The sequence below is a fragment of the Thermochaetoides thermophila genome, assembly GCF_000221225.1.
Source record: "Thermochaetoides thermophila DSM 1495 unplaced genomic scaffold scf7180000011816, whole genome shotgun sequence".
Lineage (NCBI taxonomy): Eukaryota > Fungi > Ascomycota > Sordariomycetes > Sordariales > Chaetomiaceae > Thermochaetoides > Thermochaetoides thermophila.
This window is the reverse complement of record NW_006383032.1, coordinates 833,952-847,671: the sequence shown is the minus strand read 5'-3', so window position 1 is coordinate 847,671 and position 13,720 is coordinate 833,952. Positions and strand designations below refer to the sequence as shown.

Here is a 13,720-nt window from a genome sequence, read left to right as displayed (position 1 = left end):
GGGCGTCATGTAATCCGTACCTAGGTTGCGAGTACGGCATACTCTACCGCACTGACCGGGATGACCCTATCCTTGTATGTACATGCGCTCAAGGCCTGCCCAACTCGTAGAAGAAACACCAGGGACAGGGCCGTAGCCTATGCTAGAATTGCGCAGATCTGGGTACTGTGTCAATATCGTGACTCCTGCTTAGAAGCTACCTAAGGTAATTGATACATATCGTGGAGTAAATGGTCATTGAGTACCTTGACTTCCAGGTTGTCTTCGGTGACTTGAGGGAGATGCCCGCTCTGTACGCTGCCTTTGACGGATCAGGCATTGCACGGACCACATAACCGCGGGCGCCCCCGAGCACGCTACGGAGGAAAGCGGGTACACTATGTGCAAGGGAGGATTACCGCGTTGCTGAAGTACAACGTTATTGCCAAAGACCTTGATGGCCACTGTTTCTTCACCATCGGGAGCCCACTTTGGCCTCCCCGTTTTCTATCTGTTTTGCTTACCGGAGCTCGCCATTACCACTACACTGCGGTACCTACTTGAACCAGTGCAGGTAACAGGCGGAAAGTCTCTCGTCGAGTCGAGCGCTAAGTCCAACCCCAGAATCCCCGTTCCCATTCGTCGTTCAAACGGTCTGCCCGACCCGACAGCTTGGGACCGATCTGTGTTTTCTTGCACGACTTGAAATGGATAGGTTGGGAGGGGAAACAGAATCAAAGAAAAGGCGGTTTCAAGGACCCGATGTAAAGCCTATTCGCCGATTCGTCCGAACGGAAAGGGCACTGCCAACCTCTTGCCGAGCCTGGTGCCCTGGACCGGCTGGGTGGGCGAGATGCTCCGTTTTCCCTCTTTCGCCGGCAGCCCAAAAGAAAGGACCGTTCGGATGGCACGCTCTGTATTCCGTTCCCACAGTCCTGTGCCCGTTCTGCAGGACTTTAAAAGTCTCTCAGTTACTTGTCCAGACCCACGGAAGTGAGTTCCGTGCATGCGGGAGCACCATGTCGGCGGCGTTCAAGGTTTGGTGCGAGAGCGACAATTTGCGGCATGGTCCGATAGCCACCGGGCACCGGCTTTCCAGAAGACGTGCTGGGCGTCAACTCATCCATCGGATGCATGACAGCTCGACAGGAACATACGGTGGCAGTACATTAGCTAAACCGTACTCCATCTGGCAGCCAACAGCAGCAAGAAGCGAGCAACGAGCAGCTCTAGTGACATGAGAGCCGCGTCGGCGTGACGCTGTGTTGGCTATGGCCCATGGCACAAGTGCTCCCAGGTTGCGCAAGTTGCAACCAGAGACGAAGCTGAAATCGAATCGATCGATAGATGTTCATTGTTGCCGATGAGATGGGCTACAGCGCAGATTCGCTTCGTGGAAAGACAAGGGATGCCAGCGAGCGCCGAGGAAATTTGCCGTAAGAAGTAAGAAGCCATCCCGAAGCCGCCAACCCAGTAACTGGCCAGCGGCCCCGCAAACTTGCAAGAGAGCCCGGACCCTTTGCGGTGGGGCTGGGCGCTAGGCGTTCTGATCTTCTGATAGCGGGCGGGCGACAGGGGCAGTTCGACCCACTAGCGCGGGCTGTCCCTCGACGGGTCCGGGCTAGCGCCATGTTTGTTCCATGTCGTTAACGACTGGCCCGTCTGGGCTCTAAACCGCCACGGGTGGGCGCCGGGAGGGGGGCCGTTCGCCTTTTGGTCGGCCTGCGTCCCGTCCCCCCGGGTCGCTGTGTCTGGCGTGGTGTAATGCGTGCGCTGGTGTCCTAGTACATACGGTAGGGGAGCACGCGGCGGATACATAAATGTAGCTATTCTTGTCTCCTTCCTCCCGCCCCCCCATTTTCCTTCTTCCTTCTTGGCCTCTCTTGTTTTCCTTTTTTTTTTTGTTTTCTGTTCTTCTTCTTGTCCTTTGGCTGTGTCTTCTGACCGCGGACCCGTGAACCCGTGGACAGGTGAAGGCCCTTGAGGTCTCCCTCCTTCTCAATCTCACGATCCCGAGACCCTCTTGGAACGGTAGCATTCGAACGGCTCGGCTCCCTGTGGCCTGCGCCGATCGCCCCGGTCATATCCGGCTCCTCGTGCTCTTCCACATCTCAGCCTCACCTGTTTAGAGCCCGACACCAGCGCCAGCAGCAGCATCCGCGCAATTGCTTCAAGCTCGGCGTGCTACAGAGAAAAAAACACTCACAAGACCCGCCACCTTATCGCTCCATCTCCCTTGTCTCACCTTCGTGATCAACCCAGATACTCAGCCTCAGGGCCTCTTGCTGATCCAGCACCTTCTGCTGCTTCTTCCACTCCAAACGAACACGACGTGTTTCGATCCTGCAGACAAGCCTGTCTCGTGCGGACATTCTGCTGGGGGACTAGTGGCAATGAGCCATCCATTCTAGAGTGTGGAACGTGTTGGGACGAGTGCTAGTAAGACATAATGGACGAAAAGGAAACAAAGGCCTGCAACCAAGCAAACGGCACGCATTTGACGGGTGAACAATCCCCCCAGCAAGTTCAGCAGCGACCCAATGCCGATGCTTCCTCCCCCTCCGAAGCCCGGCGACAACAACAACCGGCAGGCGTGGAAACCTTGCAGGATAGGACTCGCGAGATTCGTCACTCAGTGCAAATAAACACTGAGCCAATCATATATGAAGTGACGACTTACAATGACGACGACGAAATGGATGATGACAGTGGTGGTGATCCTGACCGCGACAATATCGACGATCCAGATCTCTCTGAGGATGATGAAGACGTGGATCTTGTGTCGGTATATGCTCATAGCCTGCATCCCGACCTCCAGTCTGCCTCTATCGTGATGGATGGGGCTACAATGCAAGTAGCCCCCCCCCCTCCCCTCTTCCCCCCTTCGAGAACACTCTTCCTCGTTCAGCGAACTAAGCGAACTAACGCTAACACAGATACGCATGCAGTGACTCTGCAAGAACAATATATGCACAAGACATCGACTATATCTATGAGCACGACAAACCGTACCTTGCCGATTACCATCTGCCCTACGATGCAAACGAACAGGCGCGTCAGTGGTTGATCAACCAGATCTTTCTCAGGTTATTAGATTTAGAGTTGACGATAACACCTGTGACAAATCCAACCCATGTTTTAGATGTCGGGACGGGCGTCGGCGAATGGGCTGTTAATATGGCCGAAAAGTACCGAAAATGCGAGGTTTTCGGCACCGACATCGCGCCCATCCAGCCTTCCCAGGTTCCCTCGAATGTCGAGTTTGTCCTCGAGGATGCCGAGGACGAGTGGCTTCATACGGCCAACCATTTCGATTTGGTTCACCTGAGGAACATGGAGGGTGCCTTTTCCGACTGGGATTTCATTTATCAACAGGCCTTTTTGTGCCTGAAACCCGGCGGCTGGATTGAGGTGATTGACTGGGTGGACTGGTTTGCTGACCCTGGCATCCTGGCATTCTTCCCTCCGGGCTCAGCCTTTCAGACGCTTGCCAGGGCTGTCAGAGAGGCCGTGGAGCTGACTGGGAAGCCCCGTGATGGACGGCACCTTGAGAAGCAACGACTGACGGATGTGGGCTTTGTTGATTTCCACGAAAAGGTGTACGAACTCGGCATTGGGGCCCTCGAGAATGACTGGTATGGTAGGGACGTGGCGTTGATTCTGGTGTCGGGCCTTGAGGCTGAGTGCGGGCGGTTGTTGACCAAATATCTCGGTTGGGATTTCGAGGATGTGGTAGACCTCTGCAAACAGGCTGGAAACGAAATCAAGGCTATCGCTTCTGACACAACCCGTACAGAAAAGTTCGCCATTAAAGCTCGCTTTGTCATCGCCCGCAAGCCGCTTGTGGCGGGGCAGTGGACAGCCAAGGCATTGAACGAAAACGGCGAGATCCTCGAGCTAAGCGGGGATGAGAGCGCAACTGGCGGGGGTGATATCGTGCCCGAGCAGGCGTCATGAACTCTCATAAGTTTGCATAAGTTGGTAATGGAAAACGACTTTGACTTCTGCCTGGTTCATCAGATCCTACTGGGGCTTCGACGAGCAGGTTAGGGGCACATTTGGTTGGTTGGCGTTGGGGAGTCCATACGGAGGATGAAGAGGTGAGAAGGTGAGGGAACGGATGGAATGACGGGGGCACGTTCCAAGGTCTTCGCCAATAAGCGATGGCACGGACTAGCGAGCGGCAAGCATGCCTAAGTCACCTACCGACCCTACCTACCTACCGGTAGTTTGTGCCATGATGCAGGACAGGAGAGGACATGTTGACAGTCATGTAGATACCCATCGACTCTTTGCGTGTACATAATGCGTTTACGTACCCATTGGGCTTCCACGGACCGAGGATTCACGTCGGCATGCTGCACATGGACGGTCTTGAAATGACTTGGACCAAACAGCTTGACGGCAGCCAGGAGAAGAGGGGAGATGTGAAGAGTGACCGACGGAGAGAAGATGGAGGTTTAGGGGTAAGACGGGGGGGAGGGGGGAGTATTTCGCCAGTATTATGCTATATGTTGAAGTAAGGTACCCAGTACCAGACCTGACATGCCATACGTGAGGTTATACAAGCAGCGCTTTCTGCCAGCGAACCGGCTCATTCGTAAGGTGAATCGGTATAATGCGTAGTAGTGGAAATAAAATGGATATCCTCTTGAGGGATGAAGACTGATGATCTCGTACAATCCAAATGCGAGCCAGGCGGAAACGCCGCAACGGTCAGTCGGGACTTGGGAGGCTCTCCACGCTTTTACAGGCACACACGGTACCGTTTGTATGTGCGGGGAGCTGCTGTGGGGGAGGGAGCCCCAACTCCTTGAGCCCGTGCCCTTGCCCAAGCTGCTGGGGTCACAACTGAGAGGAGCTGGCGCGGTGATGACGCCGACAGACAGGACCTTCCTCCCGCACCACTTTTCCACGGTCCCAACCATTAAACACAGCAGCCCCGGCAGCTTGGAACCCCTAACCAACCTAAGCAACTTGCACACACGCCACCGACCATACCCGACACTTAACACTTCTTCTCGGACTTGGAAGCCCAAGTGCTTACCTTGCCCGATTCAACATGCGGATCTGATACGGTATCTGATGTCCTGACGCCATAACCCTCTCGTCCCAATGGCGCTCGATCTGTCCAGCGGCTTCGCCGCCGCCGACGCTATCGCCAACCTCCAGCTCGCCGACGCGACCCTCCCTATCTTTGAGGTCTTGCCTGTCCAGCTTCAGTTCTCTGTTGCCGCCGACTTTGTGGCCGGCCAAGCTGCCAACAACGTCCTCGTCATCGCTCTCTCCAACGGCAGGATATTGCGGATCGATCTCAACAAGCCAGAGGACATCGACGGTGTGTGCACCCTCCATCCCATATCCCCCTATAATTACGGTCTTGGAACAAGCAGTCACTGACCTTTTCCGTTGTTCCCAGACATCGATCTCCCCAAGAAGCCGTCAGAGGTAGGCGTCATTCGGCGCATGTTTCTGGACCCAACCGCCTCGCACCTCATCATTTGCACGTCCCTCGGCGAGAACTACTATCTACACTCGCAGTCACGCCAGCCACGGCCGCTTGCCCGCCTGCGTGGCGTCGTAATCGAAAGCATTGCCTGGAGTCCTGCGCTTCCTACCCAGTCAACGCGCGAAATCCTCATTGGCGCCGCAGATGGCAACATCTACGAGGCCTACATCGAGACCTCTACAGAGTTTTACCGCCGGGAGGACAAATATCTGAAGCTGGTGCAGAAGCTTCCGGATGGTCCCATTACCGGACTTTGGGCAGACTCGTTACCTGGCCACAAGGATACGCGGCGCGTGTTGGTCGCTACCTCGAGCCGGCTCTTCCATTGGGTTGGGAAGATTGGTCGGGGGCATGACAGTGGTGGTGGCGCATCCATTTATGATAAGTTGTTTGAAGCAGAGCAGCCCACAGTCCATGCCTTGTCAGGCGCCTCGGCTGCGGCTATGTCCATGTTGGTTGTGTCTCCAGACGCAGAGCAGCCGTCACCCCGGTTCCGCGAGGATGAAGTTCCTGAGCGCGCGTTTGCCTGGTTGTCATCACACGGCGTGTACCATGGGAAACTCCTCCTTAAAGGCCCTCTGTCTGAGCTAGGGGCCAAGGTCTTTGCCGAGGCCAAGCTGCTTCCGCGGGCTCAGCTGGCCAACCCCGAAGGGGCGTCCCGGAGGCAGCTATCAACCGAGTATGTTGATGCAGTGGCGCTCACACAGTGGCATATCGTGAGCCTCGTTGCCGGTCGGGTCGTGATTGCCAACCGGCTGACCGGATCAATTATTTACGACCAGACCATCCTGAACCCCGGCCAGAAAGCGGTTGGGCTTTGTGTGGATCAGCAGAAGAGCACTTTTTGGCTGTTTACACCGCAGGAGATCTTTGAGATAGTCCCAAGGGATGAGGACCGTGATATCTGGAAGATTATGTTGCAGCTGCAGCAGTTCGATGCCGCCTTGCAATATGCGCACACGCCAGCCGAAAAAGATGCTGTGGCCATCGCGTCAGGGGACCATCTTGTAAGCAAGGGACAATTTCTCGAAGCTGCCGCCGTTTACGGCAAGAGCAGCAAGCCTTTTGAGGAGGTGGCGCTCACGTTCATCGACAACGAACAACCAGATGCCCTGCGCAAATATCTATTAACTAAGTTGGGTACATACAAAAAGTCAGCAGTCATGCAGCGGGTGATGATAGCAACGTGGTTGATTGAGGTGTTCATGGCCAAGCTAAACTCGCTCGACGATACCATCATAACAGGAGCAGAGCTCTCCGAGACGCTCAACCCGAATCAGACCAAGGAGCAGCTGGAAGCTGTTCGTGCCGAGTTCCAGGATTTCATCAATAAACACAAAGGGGATCTCGACCGTAAGACAGTCTACGATGTGATTGGCAGCCACGGGAGGGAAGAGGAGCTTCTCTACTACGCTAACGCGATCAACGATTACAACTATGTCCTTTCATACTGGGTTCAGCGGGAACGCTGGACTGAGGCGCTGAAGGTGCTCAAGAAGCAGACGGATCCCGAAGTCTTTTATCGATATAGCAGCGTGCTTATGACCCATGCTGCCACTGAGCTAGTCGAGATCCTCATGCGTCAGAGCAATCTCAATCCGCGCAACCTCATTCCGGCGATGCTGGAGTACGACAGAAACTACAAGGGTCCGCTGGCCCAAAACCAGGCCGTTCGCTATCTTCTGTACGTCGTCAACCAGCTTGGCTCAACCGACTCGGCGGTGCATAATACACTTGTCTCTATCTATGCATCCCATCCGTCCAAGGATGAGTCTGCCCTGCTTGAATATCTCGAGTCCCAAGGAGAAGAGCCGAACTACGATCCGGACTTTGCTCTACGCCTGTGCATCCAGCACCGCCGCGTATTGTCATGCGCACATATCTACACCAGCATGGGTCAGTACGGGGCGGCGGTGGATCTGGCGCTAGCCCACGACGAGGTTGAGCTGGCGTCCATTATCGCCGATAGGCCCATTTCCAACCCACAGCTGCGGAAGAAGCTATGGTTGAAGGTCGCCAAAAAGGTGATATCGCAGCAGTCAGATGGCATCAAGACGGCCATTGACTTCCTGCGCCGGTGTGACCTGCTCAAGATTGAGGATTTGATCCCCTTCTTCCCGGATTTCGTGGTGATTGATGACTTTAAAGAAGAGATTTGCGCGGCTCTGGAAGACTACAGCCGCAACATCGACGCGCTGCGGCGCGAAATGGACGAAGCGAGCCAGACGGCAGCCAACATCAAGGTGGATATCGCAGCGCTCGACAAGCGGTACGCGATAGTCGAGCCCGGTGAGAAGTGCTATGCCTGTGGACTGCCGCTGCTGAGCAGGCAGTTTTTCGTGTTTCCCTGCCAGCACGCATTCCATTCAGACTGTCTGGCCAGGAGAGTGTTGGAGCAGGCCCCGCCTGCGAAAGCAAGGAGAATCAAGGAGTGTCAGGTGCAGATTAGTAAGGGCTTGGTCAATGGGGAGAAGAGGGAGGCGATGATTGCGGAGTTGGATGCTCTGATTGCTTCTGCTTGGTGAGTTTACTCCTTGAAAGCAATTCATGCTGAGCTTGCGATGTGACGTTAACGACGAGAACAGCATTCTATGCAGTGATTACGCTATTCGGAGGATCAATGAGCCGTTCATCAAGGATGATGACGATAAGGACGAATGGGCGCTTTAGTCGCTGTGCCGTTTGCATGGTACATTAAGGTTTTGTATGATGACCTGTATGGTGCGGAGAATGATACCCAGTTTCTTGTAACAGAACATCTGGTTTTTGTCTGGAGTTCTCCAGGAACTTCTCCCCGCTGCTACCAAATGTCAGTCGCTCAAAACTTCATCTTGCAAGGCCAGCTTTGACAGCTTCATATATTGCCAACACGAGGCAGAACCGCAATTCCAGGAGCTGTTCTGCAACCTGCATTTTAACTAAGGCATTCGAAGATGATCAAGTCTCTGGGATGATTGGACAGTTGAAAGCAATCGAAAGCAAGACGTTTCTGCCTCAACAGTTCAGTCCAGAACCATGGCCAATTCAAATTTCCATGATACTAGATATATTACGAATCAGTGATGCAGGCAGGAGAGGAAAGAAAGAAATACGAAGAATATATTTTGGCTTACTCCTCCCCTGTAAACCCTCCTTCCCAAAAAAAAAAAAAAAAGGTCGCCAGCTCGTTTTCCCTTTCGTTTACTTTTCTCCTACGCATACTGCATACTGCTCACTACTTGAGGCCTTTCATTCATGTTCTGTAAGAGCAGCAAGACCATCTTTCAGCGCCAACAAGATGGGATGAAAACTGAAAGCGCTTCCATTCAGCGCTACGGTAGGGCAACGTACGGTAGTCAGCATCAGGAGGTAGGAGATGGTGTTTTTGTTTTTTTTTTTCCCTCGTGTAGCTGTCGTCTACCGGACCGTGAGAACTTGAATGCCGACACGGTTGCCCATGTTTGCAGAAAAAATGCTCAACAGACGCTGGCCATGCAGTTCGCGAGAGGAAGTTGTGTGAGGGCATTGAAGGACCAGTCTCATGTGAAAATTCATCTGGAGTTTTGAACCTGGGACTCAAACGACCTGGCCGGCCCGGTCCAGCTGAAGTGTGTGGGGTTGACCGCTCCCGGGATGTGGTGAGCTAAGCCCGATGAGGCGCTAAGTGGATCTCCTCGCAGGCTTGATTCCGGGGCATCATGATGCTTGGCAAGGAGAGCGCTTGAGCGATTAGCGGTTGGACCAGGAGAAAATCAGATGTGGTTTGTGTTGCTGCAACGTCCCACATGGTTGGAGCTTTACTTGTCCCAGTACACTTGAGTACCACTGGACATGAGATGGACGCTAAATTCTTTAGCACGGGACTCATCTGAGGGTGTTGAGCGCACAGGCTTGCTGTCCCACGGCCCTCTTGGGAATTGCTCGTGAACCGGCACGTGCTTGAATGCGGGAGGTGTGGCACGTGTCTTCACGACGGTGACCTGCCTGGATGTGAAAATGTGATCGCAAAGCTGATTTTTCATCTTGATCACTTCTGTATCTGTAAACAACATCATCATAACGTCCCGAAGGTGATAGCATCCACATGGTGCAGACCATGCATATACATACACAAGCAATCAAATCTCCATCGCCCTAGCAATGAGCAGCCAATCAACGAATCAATTGACACTTAGAGGCAGTGTATTGGCTTGGGCAATGGCAATGTCCATGGCAATCGATGGCAGGTGGGATCCGATGAATGAAATCCAATGCAACGGTTGATTCACGATTCACGCTTTCTCGCAGCCAGAGTCTAGAGGCTGAGAGCGCAGCAGAAACAACGATGCCAAGCCTGTATGATGCCCCGCGGCTCTGTGTCAGAACCCTCCGGATCATGTTTCGTCTGCGAGGAGGGACGCTTCTCCCGCACCAGTAAATGGCACGCTCTCGTGATCATTTTCTTGCAAGCGCGCCAGCCCCGGCTCCAGTTTGCTCTCCGGCAGATCGCTCGATTGCTGCGACGGTGTGGTGTGGGGCCGCGCGTCGTCTCTCCATATGGCTGGGCCACGGACCACCAATTGTTCCCCATTGCTCTCATCGTTTGCTCTGTTCCTGGATCTTGGGTTACGTACATCGGCGGAGACTTTTAATTTTAACCCAGGTAAGCCGTGCATGTACGGATGTGCCTGGTGTGGTATAGATCCCTACCTTGACCTAACTTGATGTTTCGCGGCCAACAGCTCTCACAGCCTTGCATTCATCACGTCCGTCACCTCACCTCCCGTTCAAATTCACCTGCGTCAAGTATCCTGCGTCTCGATCCTGATTCTTCAGCAAGAGGCTGCGTGCCAAGAAGCATCTGAGTGGTTTGCGTCAACTTGCATCGTCAATCACGTTCCGGTCTTCCGAGCATTCCATTTGGCTGTAGAGTTCTTTTCTCCTCCAAAACACCGTCAGACCCTCAGACCGTCAGACCGTCATACACAACCGCGGCGGTGGTGGTGGTGGTGGTGGTGGTGGTGCGGTGTTCCATGTCCACGCTAAGTATCTAGCAACCCAGCTCCTCCGGCGCTTGACAGAGCCGCTGTCCGCTGCCCATTATCCCGACACATCATGCTTGGCGCTTCCTGGAGGCTGGGCATGGATCCTCTTTTTTATGGATGCTTTTTACAAATTAGCTCCGTACGGCATTTATGAGTGCTCTGGTGGCCGCCACGTCCTGGACTCTGGAGCTCTTTATTTTCCCTCATCGCATCTTTAGTTTGTGATCAGTAAACTCTTGTGGGAGCGAGCGGCCTACCAGCTCAGCGAAGCAATAAACTCACTGTACCCCGGTTCCTGGTTACTGCTTTGCCGACTCCGTCTGGCCCCGAAACCGCTGTCATGTTCGTTGTTGTCATTGTTGATTTTGACAACCGCCGCCATTGACTTCGTGCGCCCCCCTTGCCTGCACTGAGCAGCATTGCTTGAGCAGCAGCACAGTGCAGACCACAGACGCTCGGGTTTGATCGGACAAAGTCTGGAGTATTGCGGTGCATTCCAAACGCATGACGAATGTTTGCTGCAGCTTTGTCCAGACGACTCTACACTGCCCCAAAGCCAAAAAGGTTGCCACCTGAAAAGTCAACTACTTTCATATGTTCTAGCCTGTGTGCTTAGATATCTACTCGGGCTCTCTTTAAATGTTATTATTATAGCGCTCATTAACATTATTCTCGCTCTCTTTGTTCCCTCCATCACCTCATGTTCGCTACACCATAACCCCCCTACTCCGTACAACATACATACACGATCACTACGACATTTTGATGGGCCTTAGACTCGGTTATTCTTGTGCTCATCCCTCCGGCCATCAGAAATCCAAAAGAGAAAAGAAAGAAGAAGAAGAAGGAGAAGGAGAAGTAGCGTCAATCATGAAATCAACTTCTTTTTTCGCCGTCCTGTCCTCGTTCTTTTTCAAGCCCATACCCGCAGTGTCACTACCGCAGACCAGGGAAGATGGCTTGAGAGTTGTCAATTTGGAAACTGAGCGGCGCCCAGCGCGGCATCCCGTCCACAGAGACAATCTCAGGAAAAGGGGTACTGTCACAGTAGGCTTGGATAATGAGGTATGACTTCACTCCCTCCTGGGCTCCGAGCACTCACAACTAACTGTTGGGCAGGAAACACTCTACTTGATCAACATCACTATCGGCACCCCCCCGACCTCTCTGAGGTTGCACATCGACACCGGTAGTAGCGACCTCTGGGTCAACACCCCAGGCTCGTCGCTTTGCCAGTCCTCTGACAATCCGTGCGCCTTTGCGGGCACCTACTCGGCAAACTCGTCTTCGACCTACGAATACGTTGGCAGTTGGTTCAACATCTCGTACGTCGACGGTTCGGGGGCGAGCGGTGACTACGCCTCAGACACCATCACCATCGGCGGAAAGAAGATTGAGCGGCTTCAGTTCGGTATCGGTTATGAAAGTTCTAACAACCAAGGTATCCTCGGCATCGGCTATCCCCTCAACGAAGTCCAGGTCGGCCGCGCCGGCAAAAAGGCCTACAACAACCTCCCGGCCCAGCTCGTCGCCGATGGTGCTATCCGGTCCAAGGCGTACAGCCTATGGCTGAACGACCTCAGTGCCAATACCGGCAACATTCTTTTCGGCGGCATCGACACTGAAAGATATTCTGGCACGCTGAAGATTCTTCCTGTCGAGTCCGAAGCCGGCATTTACGCAGAGTTTTTCATCACCCTCACCAAGCTGCAGCTGGGCGACCACGCCATCGGCGGCGATCTTGCCCTCGCGGTTCTGCTTGATACGGGCTCCTCGCTCACCTACCTCCCCGATCCCCTCGTGCAAGAAATCTACAGCCTCGTCGGCGCGACCTTCGACGCGGGCGCCAACGCCGCCTATATCCCCTGCTCCGCCGCCCAAAACACTACCCAACTGCTCTTCACCTTCACCGAGCCGACCATCGCAGTCGACATGAACGAGCTGGTCCTCGACATCCTGGTTTCCAACGGCAAGCGTCCAACCTTCTCGAATGGCCAGCCTGCCTGCCTGTTCGGCATCGCCCCCGCCGGCGCCGGCACCAACGTGCTGGGCGACACCTTCCTGCGCTCGGCCTATGTGGTCTACGACCTTGACAATAACGAGATCGCCCTTGCTCCCACCCGCTTCAACGCCACGACCAGCCGCGTGCTCGAAATCGGCACGGGCGAGAACGCCATCCCGGGTGCAACTCGCGTCGCCAACCCGGTTGCTGCTACCGAAGGCCTGCACGGTCCCAACGCCGCCACAGGCATCAATAATGCTGCCGCCGGGTCCATAATATTTACATCAGGCTTGACTGCCTCTGGGTTGGCTGCAGGTGTCGCAATTGTCGTGGGCATGTTGCTCATGATATAATGGGTCCGAGTGATTTAATGTTCTCGATTTGTTTCTTTTTTTTTTGTTGTTGTTTTGTTTTTCTAGAAAAAATCTACCTTCTTTTTTGGAGTTTTTGTGCTGCATACGGGTGTCTAATAATCCACCTTTGCATTGCCTCGGCGTTCATCATTTTGGGGGAAAAGTGTTAGTTTTCGTGGTACTGGGTTTTGGGTTTTGGCGTCTAAGATTTTTCTGGAAAACAAAAACAGTCTGCAAGGCTTGGACGCTTTACGGCATGGAATGACAGGGAATCTCGAACTGTGTGTCTTGGACAATTGAGCATTGTGTGGTCAGAGAGAGGTGTCTTGCATTATTCATGTCAGCTATTAGAGACGATAGACGGGAAGCAGCTGGATGCCCATTATGGCATGTCCGGAAGCTACATTGTCACGATACTGGTACTGTTACATGCAGATAGCAGAGAGCCAGCAATTACTGAATCAGCTGCCTAGTTTTAATCACTCTACGTGGAGCGTTGCAACAATGTCATGTATGAATGGATGCTCATGGCAACCATTTCACGTGGCAACTGAAGGCTTTGGCTGTTTGAATATCGCTTTCGGCTTTGAAGGCAAGCAAAAATCACACACTTTCGAGAAAGCTTAGTACCGTCTAACAAATTACTTTTCCGGCGATGAAAGAACGTTAAATTCTATGTACTTAACATCTCAAAAAAAAAAAAAAATAACTAACCACAGCAAGCAATTACAATACAGTCCCTGAAGATAACTTAAAGCAGGCAGAGGTTCCATCATGGACAACCTCGAACTGAATTGTCAAAACAGGTCGCCGTTCTCTAAATGGTTGTAATAAAGCACAACAAGAAGTAGCAAACCCAGGCACCCGAGAGGAA

At 53.4% G+C, this 13,720-nt stretch overlaps 3 protein-coding genes across 3 annotated transcripts; all 3 read left to right on the top strand.

Annotated features, from left to right (window-relative positions):
- Positions 1 to 2,428: 2,428 nt before the first annotated feature.
- CTHT_0023310 (uncharacterized protein) lies at positions 2,429 to 3,936 on the top strand (the record flags this gene model as incomplete). The annotated part of the gene is made up of 3 exons (XM_006692732.1): positions 2,429 to 2,760; positions 2,928 to 3,034; positions 3,122 to 3,936. The coding sequence occupies 3 exons, from the start codon at positions 2,429 to 2,431 to the stop codon at positions 3,934 to 3,936; spliced, it is 1,254 nt and encodes a 417-aa protein (XP_006692795.1).
- Positions 3,937 to 5,094: 1,158 nt separating this feature from the next.
- CTHT_0023300 (putative vacuolar protein sorting-associated protein) lies at positions 5,095 to 8,158 on the top strand (the record flags this gene model as incomplete). The annotated part of the gene is made up of 3 exons (XM_006692731.1): positions 5,095 to 5,317; positions 5,399 to 8,009; positions 8,086 to 8,158. 3 exons carry the CDS (start codon positions 5,095 to 5,097, stop codon positions 8,156 to 8,158), a joined length of 2,907 nt encoding a protein of 968 aa, XP_006692794.1.
- A 3,203-nt stretch (positions 8,159 to 11,361) lies between these two features.
- CTHT_0023290 (uncharacterized protein) lies at positions 11,362 to 12,846 on the top strand (the record flags this gene model as incomplete). Its single annotated transcript, XM_006692730.1, has 2 exons — positions 11,362 to 11,556; positions 11,611 to 12,846. 2 exons carry the CDS (start codon positions 11,362 to 11,364, stop codon positions 12,844 to 12,846), a joined length of 1,431 nt encoding a protein of 476 aa, XP_006692793.1.
- Positions 12,847 to 13,720: the final 874 nt, after the last annotated feature.